This window comes from Leiobunum rupestre, chromosome 7, assembly GCF_980474605.1.
Source record: "Leiobunum rupestre chromosome 7, qqLeiRupe1.1.hap1, whole genome shotgun sequence".
In the NCBI taxonomy this organism is placed as follows: Eukaryota; Metazoa; Arthropoda; class Arachnida; order Opiliones; family Sclerosomatidae; genus Leiobunum; species Leiobunum rupestre.
This window is the reverse complement of record NC_143390.1, coordinates 40,168,481-40,189,278: the sequence shown is the minus strand read 5'-3', so window position 1 is coordinate 40,189,278 and position 20,798 is coordinate 40,168,481. Positions and strand designations below refer to the sequence as shown.

Here is a 20,798-nt window from a genome sequence, read left to right as displayed (position 1 = left end):
GGCGAGAAGTATTAATAAACTAAAATAATGCGCAAGAAATATTACATTTATGAATTTCGCGTGAGGGTTAAATCGTGCAGAAAGTCTGTTGTAGGGTCAAATCATTTTAAAATACTTGAAACCTTTTTATAATTAACGTAAAAACATCCATAAACACCCATAAAAATTACCAAACCGACACGTCTCAAATGTAGGTTGTACAATTTCTATAAGAACATACATAAAATTAAAAATTTCCTAGTGAGACCATGTTCGACATAAACATTAAAAATATAATCAAGTATTCGGAAAACGATATCGGAATTTAGACAACCTAATGATGAAATATTGTACCATCTTACAAAACAAAATTTACCTCAAAGAGTGCCGTCCCACACAGCGCCGATCTACCCCTTTCCAAAAAGCGCGTCACCTATCACCCCGGTTAAATCATTTCCATTCGGCAAAAATTGAAAAACAAGTCTCCAGCGAGTCGGACGCGGCTGTACGACAAAGTAGTTAATTCCATTAATCTATATAATTAAATCGAGCGCGGGGGGGGTCGACATAAACAAAATTAAAAAAGGGGGGGCCTCTATCTGTGGAAGAGGTCGGTCAGAGAGATCATCCCGGCCCACATCGGCCCCCTCACCCCGAAAGTCATCCCTCAACTCCCCATCTTCCCGAGATCGTCTGCTCGGCGACCCCGAGAATCGCGTCTGGCGCCGCCGCCGCCGGTTTCGTTTTACGGCACGCGCTCGTCTCTAGCCTCGTCCCGGAGCGCGTGCCCCGGCTCCGACGCCACCGCGCGCCTCCGCCTCACGACGGGGAACGACAAGCCGTACCCCCCGCGCGCGCCTTCCGCGGCAGTGCCAGATGACGTCTCGCGGGGGATTGAAAACGAGTGGGTTCCCGTCGCGCGGTGAGCGCCGAGGAAACTTCTCCGGCTCAGTCAGTCTCTGAGAGTCCCTCATCGCCATCCCACCAAGATCGCTCTCACTCGCGTCGTGTGCCTGTATACGTTTATATATTGTTTTTATCTTTTCCAACTCTTCTTCCTAGACACCCTAAAGGTTTATTTTTAACTTTCGCGTCCCAAAAGGCGTTTGTTATATATAAATCCGCTCCCCTTTTTTCGGCGTGAATCTCCCCCCACCTTTTGCCACCCCCCGGGGGTAAAAAGGCCCCAGGAACGGACGAGATCTGGGAGAACAATTTTCGGACAGTTTTCGTTTTTTAGGCCCAAAATGAGAGTTTGTTCGCTACCTGATGGTCATTCCGAGGAATCGCTCCTCCGCGTTTTACCCCAATTCCAGCGACAAGTTCGCGTCGACCAAGTTGTTGACGCTCCTGAAAAAGACTTTGTTGTTATTGCGGACTGATTTTGCCGAAACGGGAAAATTTCACGGTAAGCTTTTTTTTATTATTTATTGGACTGGACTGGTGCGAAGGTCGAGTTAAACCTACGAAATGACACTTTTTTCAAGAAGTTGGATGAAAGAATGGTTGTTGCGAGTTACTGATATAATTTGCTTTTTCAAAGTGCATGGGTAGTTTTTCCAAAAGTACGAAAAAATTTGAGATACTTGACCTTCGCTCTCAGCACGCCTGGTGTTGCGAAAAAAATTAATACCGGGTAGTTTGGGAACATTTTAAAAGGAACGGGTAGAGTGGCGTTTCAACAATTGTGAGCAATTAAAAATCTATTTTCCCAAAAATGTTTTTCATCAATTACTTGATTAAATTTAAAATAATTTTTGAAACGATTTTTACAATTCCAACATATTTCACCTCGCATTAAATTGTATTCTTACGACACAAATTGACGTTAAAATTTTATAGTAAAATATAATATTTGCGTGTTTTGGAAGAACACGTGTAAAGTTGGCGATTTGTATCGAAACAAGCCGTCCTCCTTAACACAAAATATTCGAATATTATACGTAAACGATTTTTGTTAAGGTATATATTCCAACACTTTTAAAATTCTGAAAACATCTTAAAACGGTTAAGAGGTACCCAAAAACGTATCACTCGGCGTTTTCCGCAGAATTTCTAAACGCGTAGATTTTCAACATTATCCGAAGACATTTTCGCCATAATCTGTAAAAGTCATCTCAATGGCAAGCCAAAAATGAGTCAAATTCCTCTACACTTTATTAGCTACGAGAGCAATCTAGGAATGGCACCGTTGAGGCTAAAATATGCGGGCCGCGTCGCGAACAAAGAAAGGCCTTTCTTCGCGAAGCGATTTAAATTTCGGAGTTTACGTAAAAGTTGTCACTTCAAAAAAACTCGTGCTCGACGCGAAAAACGCCAAAACAGATGTTCTCATAACGGAGCTATCGGCCGGACGGACGAAAATGTTGGGCGCGGATGAAGGGGGAAAAATACGCGTATAAAATTTAAAATCTGGTGGGTTTAAAATAAAAACCTGACCAAGTCGAAGTTAAATAAATGAACAGTTTTTTTTTCTTTCAAAGCGCGGGGAAAAAATATATAATTTTTGGTGAATCTCGAAGTCGGCGCGCCTGACCATCTGTTCGATTTATTTGCGAGATTCGAGCCCACGTAAATTGTGACCAATGTATTCTCTCCCCCTCGATTTTTTCTTCTATCTTTACCTTACGTCATACCATATTCGGATCCAGAAGGTTTCAAACCAAAAATGGGCCCCCGTACCCCGCGACCGTATTTTTCTCAAAATTTACCTAATATTTTCATTCGTTTTATGTCCCAATCTGTTAAAAAATATCCGTTTTATTGAAATAGATTTTTAAAAGTAATACAATTATTTGTCAATAAATAATTAATTTAATTCGCGACTAATTATTGAAATTAGCTTTTATATAAGCTAATCCCGATTGCGGGGGTAGGAAATTGTGTACGGGATTTTGATTTCCAATCAAATTTAGAAAAATCTTAAGAGGTATTTTGAGATTTCTTAAAATGACGAGTAATTCCACGAACGTCATTATAATTCTATTGTTAGAGCGACAGATGTTAATATAGAGATTCCCGGATTTTACTTTTTTTCTAATCTGATTGGCTGATGAACCAAAAGCTATAAGAACCTTAATTACTAACTTTAAGCGCTTTCGGTGCGCTATTAGCAGTTAGATCGCGAGGCAAAGATAGTATTCTCGCGTTCGTCCAAATAAAACCTATCGAAAGACGTAGGAGTCAGGTTAAAATAACATTGGCTATACTTGATAGACAGGAAAAGGTACAACCTCTACCTCATTGTAAAAATATGATAACTCAAAAATGTTAGTTTTGCTAAAACCTGAAACACTCGAGGGCTGAAATATAAATTTCGTTTTTGGTAAGTAGGCCTATCTGCTAAATCACTAAAACGTTTTATTAGGAAAAAATATATAATTTAGAATGGAATATTTTGCACGGTAAAATGTAGAAAATTTTAAGTTACTTTTTAAATTTATGGAATTATATGGTGAATTAAGTTACAATAGATTTTCCCCGACCGTTTTCTAATTTTAAATATAACAACAGTACGTTTATATTTTAAATTATTTTCGGCAACTTCAGCACTCATTTTCATTAAATTTTTAAATTGTTTCCAATTATGTTAAAAATATGGTATAAAAATATAAAAATCCATTCCGTCGTCTCTTAAGTATACCGAAAAATTAATCATAAATTTAAAATTACAATATTTTTACAATAAATTTGCCCCAAACCTTTTCTTATTTGAAAAATAAATTTTATTGAAATTGCAACTTAAATAATTTTGATTAATTATCTAATTTCAAATATTTGACAAAGACCTACGGGTCGAAAGCTCAATTTTAAAATCTTTAATAAATAAACATCCAGGTGTTTCCTCCGTTTTAATTGTTTTTAATTATTTTTTTCGAAGGATCAAAATATAAACTTTAAAGTTTATATATATTTATCATTAAATTACAATAAAATGGCGCAAAATTTGTCTAATTTTAAACAGAATAAGTTACATTACTTAGTTACCAATAAGTAATATAATATTGTAATGATTTGCAGCGATTCTGACATAAATTTTGATTAATTTTCTAAAATGAGTACATTCGCGTACTTTCCCCTCAATTTCAATTTGAGCCAAAATCCGAGTTACCATAAATTAGCATTCGCGTGTCTCTTGACGCCCCATCAGCTTTCAACGCAACTGTCCGTGGCGTATTTGTTTTAAGACGTCCCTGTATTGGGTAAAAGGCGGCCGATTTGATTTTTATCGCGGGAGAGTCCGAGACAGCAGCCACGGGCGCTTCCTACATGATCTGGCGCGTGATGAAATAGGACAATAGCCTCTTCGAGTCTTCTTCCCAAAACGGAGAATATGGGAAAAGGATTAGAAGGGTGTTTAGTTTTTGCGTCTCACCAACCCGCGCCTATGTAATATCGCTTGCCTGGAAAACCCTGCAGTTTTTAATTTATTGTCATCCTATTTCGGAAATTTTAAACCAGCCCCGCTTACGAGTTGTCATTTTTTTAAAAGGTTCGACGCGGGTTATCGTCAGCCTTCCCCGTTGAATTGAAAAATAAGAAAAACAGTTTGTTTAAAGCATTATTACTTTTGACAGATGGCTAATTTGCTGTTGGGAAAAAGTTACGTTCGTCCCAGACAAAACGCCCATTTACATATTTTCCCCGTTTAAAATCGGGATTCGTTGTTTTCGGTTAGACTAACCTAATAAATAACAGTATCAAAGACAAAAAACATCCTACTAATATTTACAAGATAATTGGTTTTATTTAAAGTTTAGTTACTATTTGTTATTATAGATGGCGATAGGAGAAAGGCTAAGAATTGGGAAAATTTTGATATTCGATAGGTTGAGCCAGAGCTAAAAAACACGTAGACGTGGCATTATTGCGCACAGACTGGTTTTACATACACGTTTCTAGCGTTGGCATTATCCCTACTCGAATTATAGAACGGGCATGGTTATTCAAATTTCTAGGTTAGATTACGCTAACTTTCGGCCGCTACCCATAAGTCAGACCTGCCTTCTCCTATCATTATTCCACGTTAAAGCCGTCTAGGTAGCCCAATTTATTAGCAAAATTAATGAAAGTTATTATTGTTATAATTCAAAATACAATTTTACTGATAAAACATAATATTTTATGTTAAGTAAATTTTGTGATTAATCAAACCCACCAGGGTTCGCTAGTGACCGACAGTTTTCACAAGCAATAGAGAACTTTTTTAGCAAAAGAACAAAAATTTACCCCTTGTACCCAGGTCGGGAATATTACTTTATTTTCGGACAAGCGTTTCTATTGCGGGTAAAGCTAAGTCCCCCAACCTCCTAAAAAGTTGAATAACCATGGTCTCTCTAATTGCAACCTGAGGTTAAAAATATCGTAACTCTCATGAACCTTTTCCTTCTTGTATTTTGTTTTAGTCTTTCCCATAACATATAGATTTTAATATAACAATTAGTATAATGTATTAGTATATGTCAAAAATGCGGTTTCCTATATTTTCTTAACGACTTTAAATTCGAATTTCTTAAACCATGTTTTTTCTAGTTACGGAATTCTGATAACGAAATATCAATTTATTTTCAATAGAGGGCTATTTTTCAGTGAAATAACATTTGTTTTTAATAAAACAAATACAGTATAATACCGGACAAGATAAAATAATTTCAAAAATGCACTATCTAGAAAGCTTCAGGCGATTTTATTGGTTCTGTATATTACTTTAACAAGCGACTACTTAATAGAGAGTTTCAGCAAACTCATTTGTAGGAGTTTACGCGAACGTCTACAAAATCTCCTGAAGACGTTCGCGTAAACGCCTAGAAATAGGATTGCTGAAACTCTCTATTTAATCTTAACGGATTAAAGGCAAATCGTGCCTGTCTGGAATAAAATCGCGTTATGCAAAACGTTTTACCGTTAACGTTATGACTTTTTAAACGGAATGTAGGGTTTTAGGGGGCTATTTCGCGGAGGGTTTGGGCGCGTGGCGCTGAAGAGATTTGTTAAACAATCTCCGAACACGAAAAGGTGGGGGTACTCGCCGGCGTGTTTACTTTCTGGGCCCTGGGGTGAAACGTATTTCTGTATGCAAATCAAGCGGGGAGACAGCCAACACCTACGCTTCCTAGGCGCGGGGGGTGACGCGTTGGATTCACGCGCGCGCTCTCTCTCTCTCTCTGAAAACTGGAGAAAAGGCGCCCGATGTTTGCTCTCTCGCCAGATAAGACGCGCCAAGTTTTTGGCGCCAATTTTATTGCCGAGCGAAGGAAGATGGTGGGGCGCCGGCGTTTTAACTTTGGCAAAATATTAAAAGTGACCGTAAAAAACTATAAATGTTTGCCTTCGGAATTTGCGCGAAAAGAATTATGACGGGGTCAGAGTGGCGAGGCTGGGTTTGGCCCGCCTTGATAAAATATCCATATAAATTGGATAATTAGGGCGTTTTTACAAGTCCGCTTTTTAATCTTAACCTCTCCTCCGAGTGTTCTATTGTCGGTCTAAAAGAATAATTTATACATTGGTGAAATATGATTGGAATTTTAGGCCAAAGGGCTTCCGAGACGTAGAATTATAACCCCTTAAGTGGATTTTTAGGCAAATACTTTCTTTTTCACGAAACATTTGACATACCTAAAGGTATTAGCGGTGTTAAATTTTCCGTAATGGAAAAGGTCTGGAGGTGAAAATTCCGTCCTAGCCTCGCAGATCCTATGTTATACCCAAATGATTTTAAAGGGTTTTCAAATCAGACTTTTACCACGAATGTTTTAACAATTTCCATTTTTTCTTATAACAGATTAAAGAATAATGTTGTTTTCCTGGCTGAGAGTTGACCAAACGGTAGCTTTGCGTCACGTCACCCTTCTCTTGACACTTTTCCTGCTGGTGCACGCGGAGTCAGAGACCTTTGCCAAAAACGGTTCAAGTGTGGCATCGTCTTTGAGTGCTCATAGGGACGACACTAATAACGACGGTATCATTACGGACGACATTCGCATTTCAGGATCCATAATAATGTCCGCATTAAGGCCGGAAAATCCAATTAATCCGAACGTGGATGTCAAATTAGGGCCGGTATCAAATTTCGATCAAAAATCGTTCGACATGAGCTTGATCAGCGCGATGAACCGTCGACGCGATATTTCGCGGGAAAAATCAGCCCGTCGTAAAAGAGGGCGCTGTGGTGGCGACAAAGCTTGTCAGCGAATCAGGAAACATCAGCGAAAACAGAACCGAAAGTGGCGGGAAAATGAAAAGTTACGATTGAGTTTCGACGCTTTTCAGAAACTACAAAAGACCGATTACGTACAAGCAACATTGGTACATAAAACGCCGAGGCCAACTCGAAAGACTCCGAGAAGAAGTGATTCTTGGAAAAGGAGAATATCTTCGAATAAACCTTCAATCGTTTCGAACGATGAACTTTTGATATCTAATAAACCACCGTTAGTGATAACGAAAGCGTCGCATTTGAAACGCGACTGGTGCCGCACGGACCCTTTAAAACAAAAAATTACGGAACCGGGCTGCAGACCCAAAACGATCGTGAACAATTTCTGCTACGGTCAGTGTAATTCCTTTTACATACCGCTAACGGGTGAAGATAGTGACTCGAACAACACCAAAAGCGCGTTTCAATCTTGCGCGTTTTGTAAACCGCATCAAACGGCTTGGGTCAACGTTACCCTGAGGTGTCCGGGACTGACACCGCCTACCAGGACAAAACGGGTGTTGAGGATACAAAAATGCCGTTGCCAGGCGGAATTGCCGCGATAAAAACGCTAGTTTATTTAATATGTTTAAACGTATTTGAAATCAAACAGGGTACAAAATGGTCTACTTAGACCTAGCAACGTATAACTTTCTCGTCAGTGCAACGTCTCATCTTTGAAACTAACCCAAAACTGCCCCCTTAAAGCCAGCTTTTTGTCTAATTGTTTTCGTTTTTTACAACTTCGTAGGCTACTTTTAGAGTGTACCTGTGACACACATTTTGTGCCATTCCATGAGTGTCTGTGATGCAGTTTTTTTTTCAATGAATAAAAAATACGCAAAAAAATTTGTTTCGCTTGTAATTAAAAAACACAAATCTGAAAAATGTACCTAAATGTAATTAGTCAGTATTATTTTAAATAGACGAGGTAAATAAAATACTAGACGTAAAATTTGGTGTCATTACTTTAAGTAGATTTAAATAATTGAGGGTTTGATAATTGTAAATTGTTTTATTTAAAAAACTTAATACATTCTTATTAAATACTAGGGCTTTGAACATTTTCATAATTTAAGTCGACTAAATAGTCCTGGTCTAGTATCACAGTTCTTAAGGTTTTTTTAATTTTAGGAATAATTGTCAAGTTACAAAAAAAACCATTATTAAATAGCTCCCTTTTATCAATAAAAATATTTAAAAAAATACTAGTAAAACACACAAATATTTAAAAATAAAGAACAAACAAAAGGGTTAATTTTGAAGTTAAAAAACAAAATTTTGAAGACGTTAAAAAAGGTTAGAAGGCTCTTTGTTAAAAAACTCCTCGACTATTATTTTGACGAGCTGCTATCCATGCTTATCATTCCTTTCTTCGCAAGTTTTGCTTTCTGAATTAATTAAAATGAGATTGTTTTCAAAAACTATTTAGGTTCTAAAGTAAGCCAGATACGCTTTTGTAATTAATCAGTTATTTTTAAAGACCAAATGCATTTAATTTGGAAAGGTGTAATGAAATAACTTAAACCTTAAGCTTTTCTGTCAACTATAGTAGACTTTCCCATAATTGTATGCCTAAAAGCCGTGCTAAAAGTAACTAATAACTTTATCGAAAATACTTACGAGTCCTGTTGATTTCCCGGTAGTTTTCATGCTTGTAACACTCGCTTTCTTCTCCCTCCTCATTTCTTGGACTTTCTTTTTGGCTAGTTCAATACTAAAAAGTAGGAACAATAATATTTGATTAAACATTAATATTATTTCAGTGTTGTTTTTTTTTACAAATAATAGATAATTACTCTTCTTTAATTTTCCTTTGCAATTCTTTCTTCCATAAATTCTTAAAATCATTGCAAAAGGGCACCCACGGCGTGAAGAATTCTTTTGGCCATTCGCTTTGATTTGGCATTTTAGGGTTCCAACTGAAGAAGACTTTCATTTTCATAAACCTACACAAAAATATTATTTTAGTTTACAAATAAAAGGCAAGAAGCTCCTCAAACATACTTTGATTTTGTCTCTTCTAAATTTTCTTCCTGTTCTTTGTGCTCCGCATAGGCTTTCTTCAAGAATTCTTCCATTTTATCTTGAAAGGGTTGTTTGTGCTCTTCGTCCGAAAGCTCCAGCACTTTTTTCACCTTTGTTTCGCACCCTATAATTTGAGTATGTAGCTTCTTCAGATCAGCTATTACATCGTCAAAGTTTATTAGAGTGGCTTTGTCAACATCACCCGGTTCAACCAGAGGAAACTGAGCCATTTCTAAGTTTTCTTCCTTTAAAAACATTTGACATTATTCATTTTAAAATTTAAGTTTATTGTAAAAATAATATTACTTTTTGAAACTTTCGAACGTATGATTTAACAATGTAATGAAGCAAAGTCAGAGAGTTATCTTTGCTTTTTACATCCCTTAGTTTCCCCAGAATGTCCAAACCAAAGCCATCCGCTTGCCCTCTGTTTCGATTTCCAGCATTCATATAATTTCCGAGGGCCAAGATAATGCCAAAGACCTGTTTCACAGTTTCCCTCGTAGTCAAGAACTGTAATAAAAATCAACCACATTTCTATTAATGCGGAAAATAATTTAAAAGAATTATGTTAGGTAAGCGCACCTCACAAATCATTTTTAAATTATTCAACTTGTTCTCTATGCTGCTGATAGTTTCGGAAAAAGTAGCTTGAAACATCATACAAGTTACTCTATCAGCGTATTCAGGAATTTGTGATAGATCGTGGAGGAACTGCTCAGGTTTGTCGAGTGGAACATCAGGATTTTTCTGAATGTGACTTTTAATTGTTTGAAGCTCATCCGAATTTGGTCTCTGAAATTTAAATTTTGATTCCTCTATTTAAAGCCTCAAAATGACAAAAGAGAGTTTAGTAATTACTACTAACCACTTCATAGATTTTTTGTAACGAATCAAGGTCTACTACAGACGTATCAAAATTATAGACAGCATTTTCAACCTCACTAATATCCAGATGTAAACTCGATATTAAAATTCCAACATTTTGGGATCGTTTTTGATCTAATAACTTGGCAACCTTCCACAAAAAATAAAATTATTAATTTTTGAAATAACAGACAAATTATAATATGTAGTACCTATAAGATATGCTTTATTATCTAGTATTTTGTTAAGAAAAGAATTAACTCACTTCTTTGGCTTTCGAAGTTTTAACAACTTTGGTCTTTTTCTCTGTAACTTGACGAGAAAATAAATTCTTGAACTCGTCCCAATCTTCAGGGGTAGTTTCGTCTAATTTAATCCATAGAGAGTCTGAATTTCTATAGATTTGGAGTGAACAAAATATTTATTAAACCTATCCAAATACCATATTTACTGACATTTGACCCTCTGATTTAAGGCTTGAAGCAGAACGCACTAATAAGACACATGAGAATAGTTGCTTATTACTTAATATTAGTACCAATTATTAATACAAGTAAAGTTAGTTACATAGTCTTAATCTTTAAAGTTTCATTAACTCTGCTAAACTTTTTTTGGAAAGGCACGCAGTATTTCAATGAATTAGAAAATATCAAAATGATTCTCAGCGTAACAAGACCAAGTTTTATCAAAACTCTTTCCATAAAATCCTCCACAACTGCCTTGATCTTATGCCAAGCATGCAGAACTTCTAGAACAGCTTTTGTAATTTCATATATAGTCAAGTGGCGATAACACAAAGTAGATTTCATTTTGATGGGGATTTTATGGAAACAACTATTTCTGGCTAAAGCAAAAAGGAAAAATATTTACTGTTCTCCAGCTTGAGGAGGAACTTGAATTCGATTCCAATAAAGAGGTTTAATATCCTTAACTGCTTGTAATAAAGGTTTACGAGCTGCATTTGGAAAGAAACAAATTCAATTAACATTCTTTTATTTTTAAGCATGGGGGCGGGGAACGCCGTAAGGGCGCAGTTCACTGTACCATAGACAAATAATAGATACATCTGGGAAGGACAGCTAGTTTGTACCTTTCCCAGTACAAAGCTTGTCTCATCAACGTAATGCGCTAACCAAAATTGAGGTCTGGCGATAGTTTACATCTCAGGAGACGCGCTTTTGTGATGATTATGAAATGATGACTGTATGTATCTATCATTTTGTCTATGTCTGGACTTAGTTTTCCACACCTGTTGAAATTTGTGGTGCAGGTGGCATGGGAAGCGGAGGCGGATTGAATGGGCTCTGCGTACCTGTTGGAATTTGTAGTGATAATAAAGGTGGTGCAGTTGGAGGACCAAAACCCATTCCAGGCGGAGGTGGGGGAGGTGGAGTTGGGCCAGCAGTTCCAAAACCAGGAAGGGGCGGCGGTGGGGGTGGCATTCCAGGCGGCGGTGGGGGCGGAGGGGGAGGGGGATGACCGGAGCCATGCATAGGTGGCATTGGAGGCGGGGCTGGTATGTTAGAAGGTGGCGGCATAGGAGGCGGGATTGGTATGTTCGATGAAGGCGGCATTGGTGGGGGGATTGGTATGTTCGATGAAGGCGGCATAAGAGGCGGGATTGGTATGTTCGATGAAGGCGGCATTGGTGGGGGGATTGGTATGTTCGATGAAGGCGGCATTGGTGGGGGGATTGGTATGTTCGATGAAGGCGGCATTGGTGGGGGGATTGGTATGTTCGATGAAGGCGGCATTGGTGGGGGGATTGGTATGTTTGATGAAGGCGGCATTGGTGGGGGGATTGGTATGTTTGATGATGGCGGCATTGGTGGGGGGATTGGTATGTTCGATGAAGGCGGCATTGGTGGGGGGATTGGTATGTTTGATGAAGGTGGCATTGGTGGGGGTACTGGTATGTTTGATGAAAGCAGAGGTTGTGCTGCTTGTGGTATCGTCGATGCGGCGACTGAAGTGGGCGGTGAGGAATCAAGCGGCAAGTCGGTTTGGGTTCCGACGGCGATAATGGTCGCCTCCGCGTGTCCAACTTGCGTTCCCATCGACGAGAACTCCAGGCTTTCCGTTTGAGTATCAGCGGAGATGGTTTCGACGGGAACTTGGTCAACGGTTTGCGTGTCGACATCCGTCGTTCCTCGTTGTTTTATGGGAGACTGTGGCTGCTCTTCCTCGATGATGGGAGTCGAGGAAGTCTCTTCGTCGTCGGTGGCCCTTCTGGTCAACTCTTCAATACCTGCTAGAGTCCGATATTTCTCAACCTCGCGCTCTAAATGCGTTATTCGGTCCCTGTATTCGGTCAAAAGGTGATCTTGGCTACCGCGAACGTCCTTTAATGCTTCATGTTTCCGCATGGTGTCGCGGTGTTCTTTCCGCAAACCCATGATGAACTGTTGGAATTCTATTAGAAATATAAATAAGACCGATTCAGTAAACGCTTACAGGGAAATAATCATCTAAAGCGAAGTCCTTTAAGAGGTTCGATTTTACCGTTTTTATCTATACTAGATGGCACCAATTTTCAATCGGAAAGATGATTATTAAAAAAATCACTATTTTAAGCGATGTTTCATGACGAAACGATAAACAAAAGTTTAATAAAAGGTAACTTTAACCATAAAAAGAATCAACAAAATTATTTTCGAAACTGAAAATTCCTCCGTTCCTGTTGGCGCCATCTGGTTTAACTTCGTGTACTTAACAAACGACCTTTAACGGCGTTACCCCTGTGAAAGGATTTTCTCCGTGTCTCTACAAAGTGAATGTGTTTATAAATATCAAAATAAAACTTACCAGCCTCCGTATAACGAAGACCAGCTTTAGCATCTTCTTCGGAACTGGGAGGAGGCCATGCTGACAGAGTCAATTTCCCAGGCATGGAGGTCGGAGTTAAGGCGCTCACTTCAGAATGATGGGTCCAGTAATAGAGATAGTCGGGCTGTTACAGAATGAAAACTCCCTATTGGTAAATTTCGAAAATATCATCGAGGGCTACCTATACAGAGTGATGACTAATAATGCCAAGAAAATGTGTTCTGAAGTAACAGGGAAAGCGTGAAATTCGAGGCATGGTCAACCAACCCCAAAATAAAAAAGACGCTTTAACTTTTACGTAACGAAAAAAATAGAAAAGAGGAAAACCTCCAAAGAAAACCACCCAACCTGAACTAGAAAAACTTTAAAAATGAAAGGAAAGTTTCAAGGCAATATTATATATATTTTTTTAACTTCCGGACACTAAGTTTTCCTTAATATAAACATAATAACAATTCCCTTTCGTTGTTTTCCCGGCTTTTTTGGCCAAAGATTTGGGGTTGTATTTAAACTAGAAGGATAACGGAGAACGTTCACCACAGACCCTGAATAAATTCTCCAACGGCGCGTTTTCGTCCTCGATTTGACGCATGACTCCGGCGGCTAAGAAATAAGTGCAAATTTGAGCGAGGATAATTTTGAGGTCCCTTTTCTTCATTGATTTCCTGATGTAATGTTCGTCGGGGAAAGCCGAGTACAGCCAATTTAGCAGCATTTGACCTGTGGAAAATAAACGGTGGTAGAAAACGAAACAAAAATTTGGGAAAACTAATCTACGAACCTTCGAATTTTTCGTAGATACTAAAGTCGAGTTTTTCGGGTACTACTTTAGGTCGTTTGACTGTCGATTCAATGGTCGCTTTGTCCAGCGTTAAAGAAGCAACCTTTCTGAGAACGTTACCGTCCAAGGGTGGTACGTCTCCGTAGGAAGAATGACGTCGTACCGAGACTCTGGGTTCCGTTTGACAAGCGCCACTGGAATTGGCCGTGATGTCCGATTCGGCTCTGTCCCTTTTAATACTGCCATTTTGGGGAGTAGAGAATTTGTGAGGAGCTAACACCACTTTCTTATGTTGCGTTACGGTAAAGGGGGAATGTACGGAAGAACCCGAAGACAAGTCACCGGTGGAACTTCGAGGACTTTCGGCGATAACTTCGTGAGACACCGTTCGCGTCCCAAAAGCCGAAGAATCACTTTCGCTGCTGTACCTCGTCCGTCCCGATAAAATATTGCAACCCGAGCTGGCGTCCAAACTGTTTGACGCGTCCGGAGTAACGGGACACGACTTGGTCACTGTTCTTCTGGGAGGCGTCCTGGATAATTCCTCGAAGGAGTCGGGGGGAGACGAAGGCGTCGTTGACAAGCTGGAATTGGCGTTGTAGTAGTAACTGTTGACGTTAGACCTGGTGAGCTTTTCGTCCAGAATCACCGTAATGTCGCTGAGACTACCACCCGTCGAGCTTTCCAAATCAGCCGTACGCGTTTCCTCCGTGATTTGACCGTCCGTAATAGAATCGTCATCGTCGCCTTTGCCGGCCGCTTCGTCCGGCGTCTGCAGATGACTCACCGTATCGACGTACATGCTAGATATGGAACTCTCCGGGCTGGGACTCCTCTCGTGATTGCTGGCGTTGGAAGAACGACTCCTGCTAGACGTGCCGGCACCGGGCGCGTGTCTCTGTTGTTGTTCGTGGTGCGGCGGCGCTAGCAAACTGTCTCTCGAAGAATTGTCGGAGTGAGACTCCCGGGCTAATTTGGACGCGGCCGGCTCCTGTTTCTTTTTGGCGCCGGGCGATTTCTGTTTGTTTTCGCCTCGTCCCATCAGTCGATGAAAGCGGCCCGGGCTGCCCTGCCCCTTCGCTTCGGCCTTGTCCAGCTGTTGGACGCTGACACCGCCCATTTTGCCCCTTTTCTCGCCTTGTTGACTACTTAAGTTACCCATTTCGTCCTGAAATTCTTCGTACAAGCTATCTTCGCCGGAACTATCGTAACTGAAAGTTCTAGTCCGTACCGCGACTGAGGTATTCCGCGTTTCGATAAAAGACGATTCGACATCGGTGTATTCGCCTAATTTAGAGATATCGTTGAGGTAGTAATCTTCGCGTCCGTCCGCTGGCGACGGTTCGTGGAAATCGATTCCTCGGCTCGGAACGACGAAAGACGCGTTGCTAAGGCCGTTGCCCTGGGCAACCATCAGACCATTACGGGAATAAAGCGTCGGCGCGGTGTGGGCTTCTTCCTCGGAGAGCTCGCGATTATTGGGGAGAACGGCGCGAAGGTCGCCCCGTAGCGGGGTTTCTTCGGCACCCACTTCAATTTCGTTCTCTTCCGTACAATTATTATTAATATTTCGCGGCAAAAACTTGTCTTTTCCGTCGAGTAGAGGCTCGCTAAACGACTCGATTTCCGAACTAGAAATGGTAGGCACGGAAGCCCGCCAAAATAACAAGTCCCCGAACGACGGGTCAACGGGGTCGACGACGTCGTCATTGTTATTTTTATCGCGATAACCGTAAGTTGGTCCAATGTTTTCCATTCAACGAGGTAATTGGTTTTGGGTACGAAGGTCGGCAGTTTTTTTAACGTCTACTAAAAAACAATGTCAATGTTGAAATTGCTTTTATTATTTTTTTTTATCTTCTCGTCTTAAAACGTAAATATGAGGTATTTCAGTCAATTGGTTTTTAAAATAAAATTATTAATTTCTTCCGAACTGAAAAGAAATTTATAAAATTAAGTTTAGTTTAATTTTATTTATAATTAAAATTGAGAATCAAGCTATAAAAACCGTTCCTTTATTCAATGTAGAGTTTACGTCAATATCTATTATTTTTATTCTAGTATTATTGAAACCAAGCATTTTGTAATCGACACCCCCCAGAATCAACACAGAAAAATTACGACAACTATAGAATTAAGATGAAAGCAATAGTTTCAAAAAAAAACTATTTTCGCGCAAAAAACCTTTGAACCATTGGTGAGGTGAAAATCAACGGGTAAGAGAGTCTCAGATAATCTGTACACCGAGTTAGTGCATTTAGCACTGTTAAAGGTACATGTTTTCAAGAGTTCGTAAATTCCATTTAGCACTGTCAAAGGTACGGCAGTGTACACCGAGTTCGCAGAGTGTCTTACCCCTCGGTGAAAATATACTTGAAATCATAATAAGTAACATGATTACCATAAGTATGACATTTAGTCTTTTAGAGTCATTAAATTTGAAAATTCGACAAGATTTTGGCGCCACCTATAATTTATTTGCCGGAACACTTAAATTATCGCTTAAATTGCATACACGTTATAATAGAAGTTAATATTACATTTGAACACGTTTCTCCTGTAAAATAAATTTATAATTTTAGGATATCTTCGCACTACCTGTTCTATAATTACCCTGGATTCGCGAAACGTAATTTTGCTAATTTTCGAAATATAAGTCTAACAAAAGTTTATATCTCTTACGAAAGCGGCATTTTCTAGCGGGAGAGCATGGTAATAAATTTTTCGGAGTTGATACACGCTCAAATATGATCAATATAAAAAAGCGGTAAAAATATGATTAAAATGAAAATTAATTAGACATAATTGAAGATGGCGCTACGGCAAAACATTTAGCGATATTCCGTTAACCAATATGAATATAGGCTTAACCTTTTTAGTAACAAATGTCTCTACTGAATATTTTTTTAATTTTGAGACTTAAACGGAATTCCAATTTGGTGTTCAAGACCTTTTGGCTGATACCATCAACAGACTTGCAGGCAACTAACTAGTTAGGAAAACATCATGATAATGGATTAAACATCATGATAATGGATTCTATTAAGTAGTGGGCGTAATAGGGAGTTAGATACTTCCCCTCCGATGGAGTTTTCTTTAATTTTAATCGCGATTTTAATCAATGATTTTTTTCAAAAAAATCATTGATTTAAATCAATTTTAAATAGTATTTTTGAAAAAGAAAAAACCTCGCCAATTGCTATAATTTAGGTTTAATTATAATCTTCCTTGTATTTTCCCCCTAATATTGAATTGGATACTACCGGTGGCTGGGGATTACGCCAAATTTGTTTTGAAAAGTACCAAAATAGGTTTTAAAAAATAAAAACTTCTATATGATTATTAGCTTAAATTAAAACATATTTGATTTAGGTAAAATTATTATACTAAATTATATAAAACTTTGAAATTTTAATTAAAATAAATAAAAAAAACAATAAAAATCCGATTTAAATAAAAAAAAATGCCAACCTTGTTCCAATTTGGAAATAAAATTCGTGGACAAAGGCTATAGAGTTCATTCTCGTGACATCATCATCGCTGTAGTGGAAGGCTAGGTCAACCCCCTTTCCCCCATAACTATCTACCGCCGCCATCTTCTCGTGAATACCACCTATAAGTGTCATACTTACGGTTTTATTTTACTTATGGTAAACTAATGTACACAAATCCCACAGTGTCACGTTAATTTTATCTGTCTCGGTTTTTTTCCTGTTTCACGCGTGACTAAACGTTTTAATCGTTTCAATTTTCATTAGACAAAAATTATCTCACCACCCAAAGTATTTTTTCCAACAAAAGCCAAAACGACACACATTAATTTAATATAACCAATCATGCATTTCTTTCTACTGTTGGGAGACGATCCGAGGGAGTCTAGCCCCCCCCCCGAGAGGAGGGGGAAGGAAAAACTGTACCGGCGTGTGCTTCAACATCCTCGAAAGACGTCAGTTTAAGAAACTAAGACGATTTGATTATTTAAAGGGACACACCGGAGTTTGAATTTCACCAGTTTCACGCACTTGTTTCCAGAATATGACTGGTCGTATCTGCTACCACGTGCTAAATCCGGGCTGAATTTTTTCAAACGCCGGTGTGGCCCTTTAAAGGGTTCCACCAGCCTCGTAAGGGGATGACAGGGGGCGGGGTGAAATAGCACTATTTATTTAACGCGGACCACTTTAATATATATCTTAGACCTAGGAGCAACAAACACAGCACCCCACACCAGGAGAACGCAACACGTCAAAAGTCGTAGATTTTCTTGTGTACGATTTTCATTGGCTTTAGCGCCTGCTGCTATCAGAAGGGGAAAATTCGGAAATTGTCTCCCCCCCGCTCGTAAAACGTTCAGCGTAAAGGTTCGTCCAATGTAATTTGTACACAACACTGCGTTCTCCTTGTGTTTGTTGCTCCTAGCTTAGACGGGACTTATAATGTGCTACAAAGTTAACTGGCTTGTTAACTTGAAACTTGATACTTCTACCAGTCCTTTGGTTTAGCTTTGCAGTATCTGTACACTTTTATAAGCTTTTCTGCTTTTTTAGTTTTGGCCGAACTATGAAAATATTCTTTATTTAGCAGGGCTAGACATAAGGCATTTCTAATTTCTCTTAGTTTTGCTATATCGTCTAATACAAATATGGAAATAGTATACTAAAGTAAAAATCTCACCCGATGGAAAAAACCCAGGGATATTTACCATCTTATGTTATGACACGGACTACTTAAAGATAGGGAAATGCGAAATTCGTTGATATCGACATGGCCATTATGCAAATAGTTACGCTTTTTTGCGCCGCTAGAGATAGGAATAAGAGATTTACGCGTTTGATGAAGAAATTCACTGACATCGAGACGTCCCTGTATTAATTAATTAGTCTAAGCATAGCATAACATAAAAATAATAAGCATGACAATTTCTATTGTTTTAATGCAAATTTTTCGATACTAACATTCTTGCCCGACTTGGACTAATTTGGAACTGAAAAACATGTTATCGGCTTTTAAAGGTAGCGTAGGGACCCCGACGATCAAAAATTAGGTCGGAGTTCAAGGTTCGTAAAAGAAAAGCACTATATGGTCGGAGTTGACCATTTTTCGGGGTTAAGGTTTTTGGTTATGGACGGTTGCACCCTACTAAAAAAAAATCGTTTCCTCCCTTTTTTCGTGGGTGATAATGGAATGACCTTCAAAATGCGTCGCTCACGGGGTTTCGTTTTTTTTTAGTTTTAGTTTTAGTTTTAGAACGGTCGTCTCGGCTGCAGAGTGCAGTGGTTTTTTTGTAACTTGTAAGGTAAAAAACAATGCCTAAGCAGTCTTGTCATTTGAGAACATGACATAAACTAGGTCATTTTCATACTACATACCAATAGCTTCCCATCCCCAACCTCGACTTTATTTCGGCTATGGCCGCCATGCTAGTATGGTTTTCTTTTCCAATTGTAAAAAGCATGGGTGACGTATTACCTGCCTCACGCTGCCAACTCCCTATAGAGTAGTATCGCTCTGTTGTTTTGGGCTATGGCCGCCATTTTGAAGGCAGTTTTTTATCTATAGGAAAAAGCATGGGTGACGTCGACATACGTCACGCCGATATTACTCTATTGCTGAGAATTAACCTAGATTGAGTAATATCTCTGAAAATCAGTTTGGTAATCATTTTCCCTCAAGGACGCTTCAATAAAACATCTTCAAAGAAATTGCCAAGAAGTAATATTTCAGAGAGCCAGGACCTGCAAGTTACCGTTTATATAGTGCTTGTTGAAATAATGGAATATTTGTATGGTATGCAACAAGTGTTTTTTTTTTAACCAGGTAGCTTCTTTTTGACATATTAAGGCTTAGCAAAACACGACGTCCTATTTATAGGTGAAAAGTTTTCATTATTTCAACAAGCACAATGTAAACGGTAACTTGCAGGTCAGGGCTCTCGAAAATATTACCAGCAGTAAATGCACCGAAGTTATTGAAATAGCGCTCAGAATCGGAGGGCGTTTTCCTTATGAAAATGAGAAAATCTAGTCAAATAAAAGCTAATTTCCATCCCGGTCTTTTGACGCGATAAATTGCACTTGGGAATTGTGGGTATAGCTATTTATGTGTATAAAAAATGGTTTCATAAAAACAAAAAACGTTTTTTTTTCGGCCTAGGAGCGCACAAAATTTCAAATTCGAGGTCCAAATGTAACTTTATAAGAAAAAGCCTTCAACATGGGGAATATAGCAGTCTGAAGACTTCGGTTCATTTACTTCTGATGTTACTTATTGGCAATTTCATTGAAGCGCCTATTGACATACTTATTTTTGTTATGTTACTTATGGTATAAGCTAGGCAAATACCTTGGCACTGAAACGTACTGTATTAATTAGTTCAAATTATAAAAACACTTCTCGGTATAACAACCATTTTAGAGTAAGGGAACTCTTTGATCATTTATTATAAAAAAAAAGTTTGAAAATACATAGTTCATCCTTTCCCTAAAAAATAAGCAGATTCAATGAAATCGTCGTTTAAATATTGAAATATGAAGTAGTAGGCCTAATTTTTAATTTTGATGTAATATTAAATATAGCCAATGTAAAGGTATCAAAATGATCGTTATAAATAAGAATATTGATTAATTGATCATAGCTGAATTGGTTTACCTACAGAGCGCCCCACCCAGATATGACACCCACAGATACTAAAACCATACCCAAATATGTTTTATATGCTGTAAACTACCGCTCCAAAACTTTCCAAGTTGAAAATTACACTCGCAAATATCTTTTATCGCAAACCATCGAGGAAATACGTTATCGAAATAGATTTACATTCCATGAACTTCAATATCACTTCATAAAAGTACATAAAACTACTCACCAGCCAGTACTTTGAACTTTCAAGTTTTGACACAAAATAAGTAACCAAGTCTTAGCACGTATGGTCTAAAAGTTAAGTCGAAGAGTATTTACGAAACGCATCTTCTTCTTTGTTAAAAATCTAATTAAAATATCTTCATTCACTATAAACTCGCCTGAGGAGAAGCCTATCGGAACACGTACATTATTAGCAGTCATTTAATTAACTGAAGAGCTTCAAAACAATACCTCAATCTTTTAAGCATTTTACAGGCT

The 20,798-nt window shown here is 38.5% G+C and overlaps 2 protein-coding genes across 10 annotated transcripts; one reads left to right on the top strand and one right to left on the bottom strand.

Annotated features, from left to right (window-relative positions):
* Positions 1–894: 894 nt before the first annotated feature.
* On the top strand, positions 895–8,102 carry LOC149936304 (uncharacterized). 4 transcript variants are annotated; one of them, XM_090181245.1, is made up of 2 exons: positions 895–1,387; positions 6,764–8,102. In XM_090181245.1, the coding sequence occupies exon 2, from the start codon at positions 6,775–6,777 to the stop codon at positions 7,741–7,743; it is 969 nt and encodes a 322-aa protein (XP_090037371.1). In that variant the 5' UTR covers positions 895–1,387; positions 6,764–6,774; the 3' UTR covers positions 7,744–8,102. The 4 variants fall into 4 exon arrangements, with proteins under 4 accessions (XP_090037371.1, XP_090037372.1, XP_090037370.1 ...); XM_090181246.1 differs by lacking the exon at positions 895–1,387 and adding an exon at positions 6,168–6,487; XM_090181244.1 differs by lacking the exon at positions 895–1,387 and adding an exon at positions 6,168–6,561.
* A 393-nt stretch (positions 8,103–8,495) lies between these two features.
* Positions 8,496–20,798, bottom strand: LOC149936303 (uncharacterized). Of its 6 annotated transcripts, none has more exons than XM_090180595.1 (15): positions 20,545–20,786; positions 13,680–15,544; positions 13,443–13,618; positions 12,878–13,022; positions 11,856–12,485; positions 11,322–11,600; positions 10,943–11,027; positions 10,338–10,467; positions 10,074–10,223; positions 9,791–10,000; positions 9,512–9,718; positions 9,185–9,450; positions 8,977–9,126; positions 8,801–8,894; positions 8,496–8,568 (listed from the first exon to the last, which is right to left on the bottom strand). In XM_090180595.1, exons 2-15 carry the CDS (start codon positions 15,433–15,435, stop codon positions 8,512–8,514), a joined length of 4,335 nt encoding a protein of 1,444 aa, XP_090036721.1. In that variant the 5' UTR covers positions 15,436–15,544; positions 20,545–20,786; the 3' UTR covers positions 8,496–8,511. The 6 variants fall into 6 exon arrangements, 5 of the variants coding, with proteins under 5 accessions (XP_090036721.1, XP_090036723.1, XP_090036719.1 ...); XM_090180597.1 differs by having other exon boundaries at positions 11,928–12,485; XM_090180593.1 differs by having other exon boundaries at positions 11,322–12,485; positions 20,545–20,787.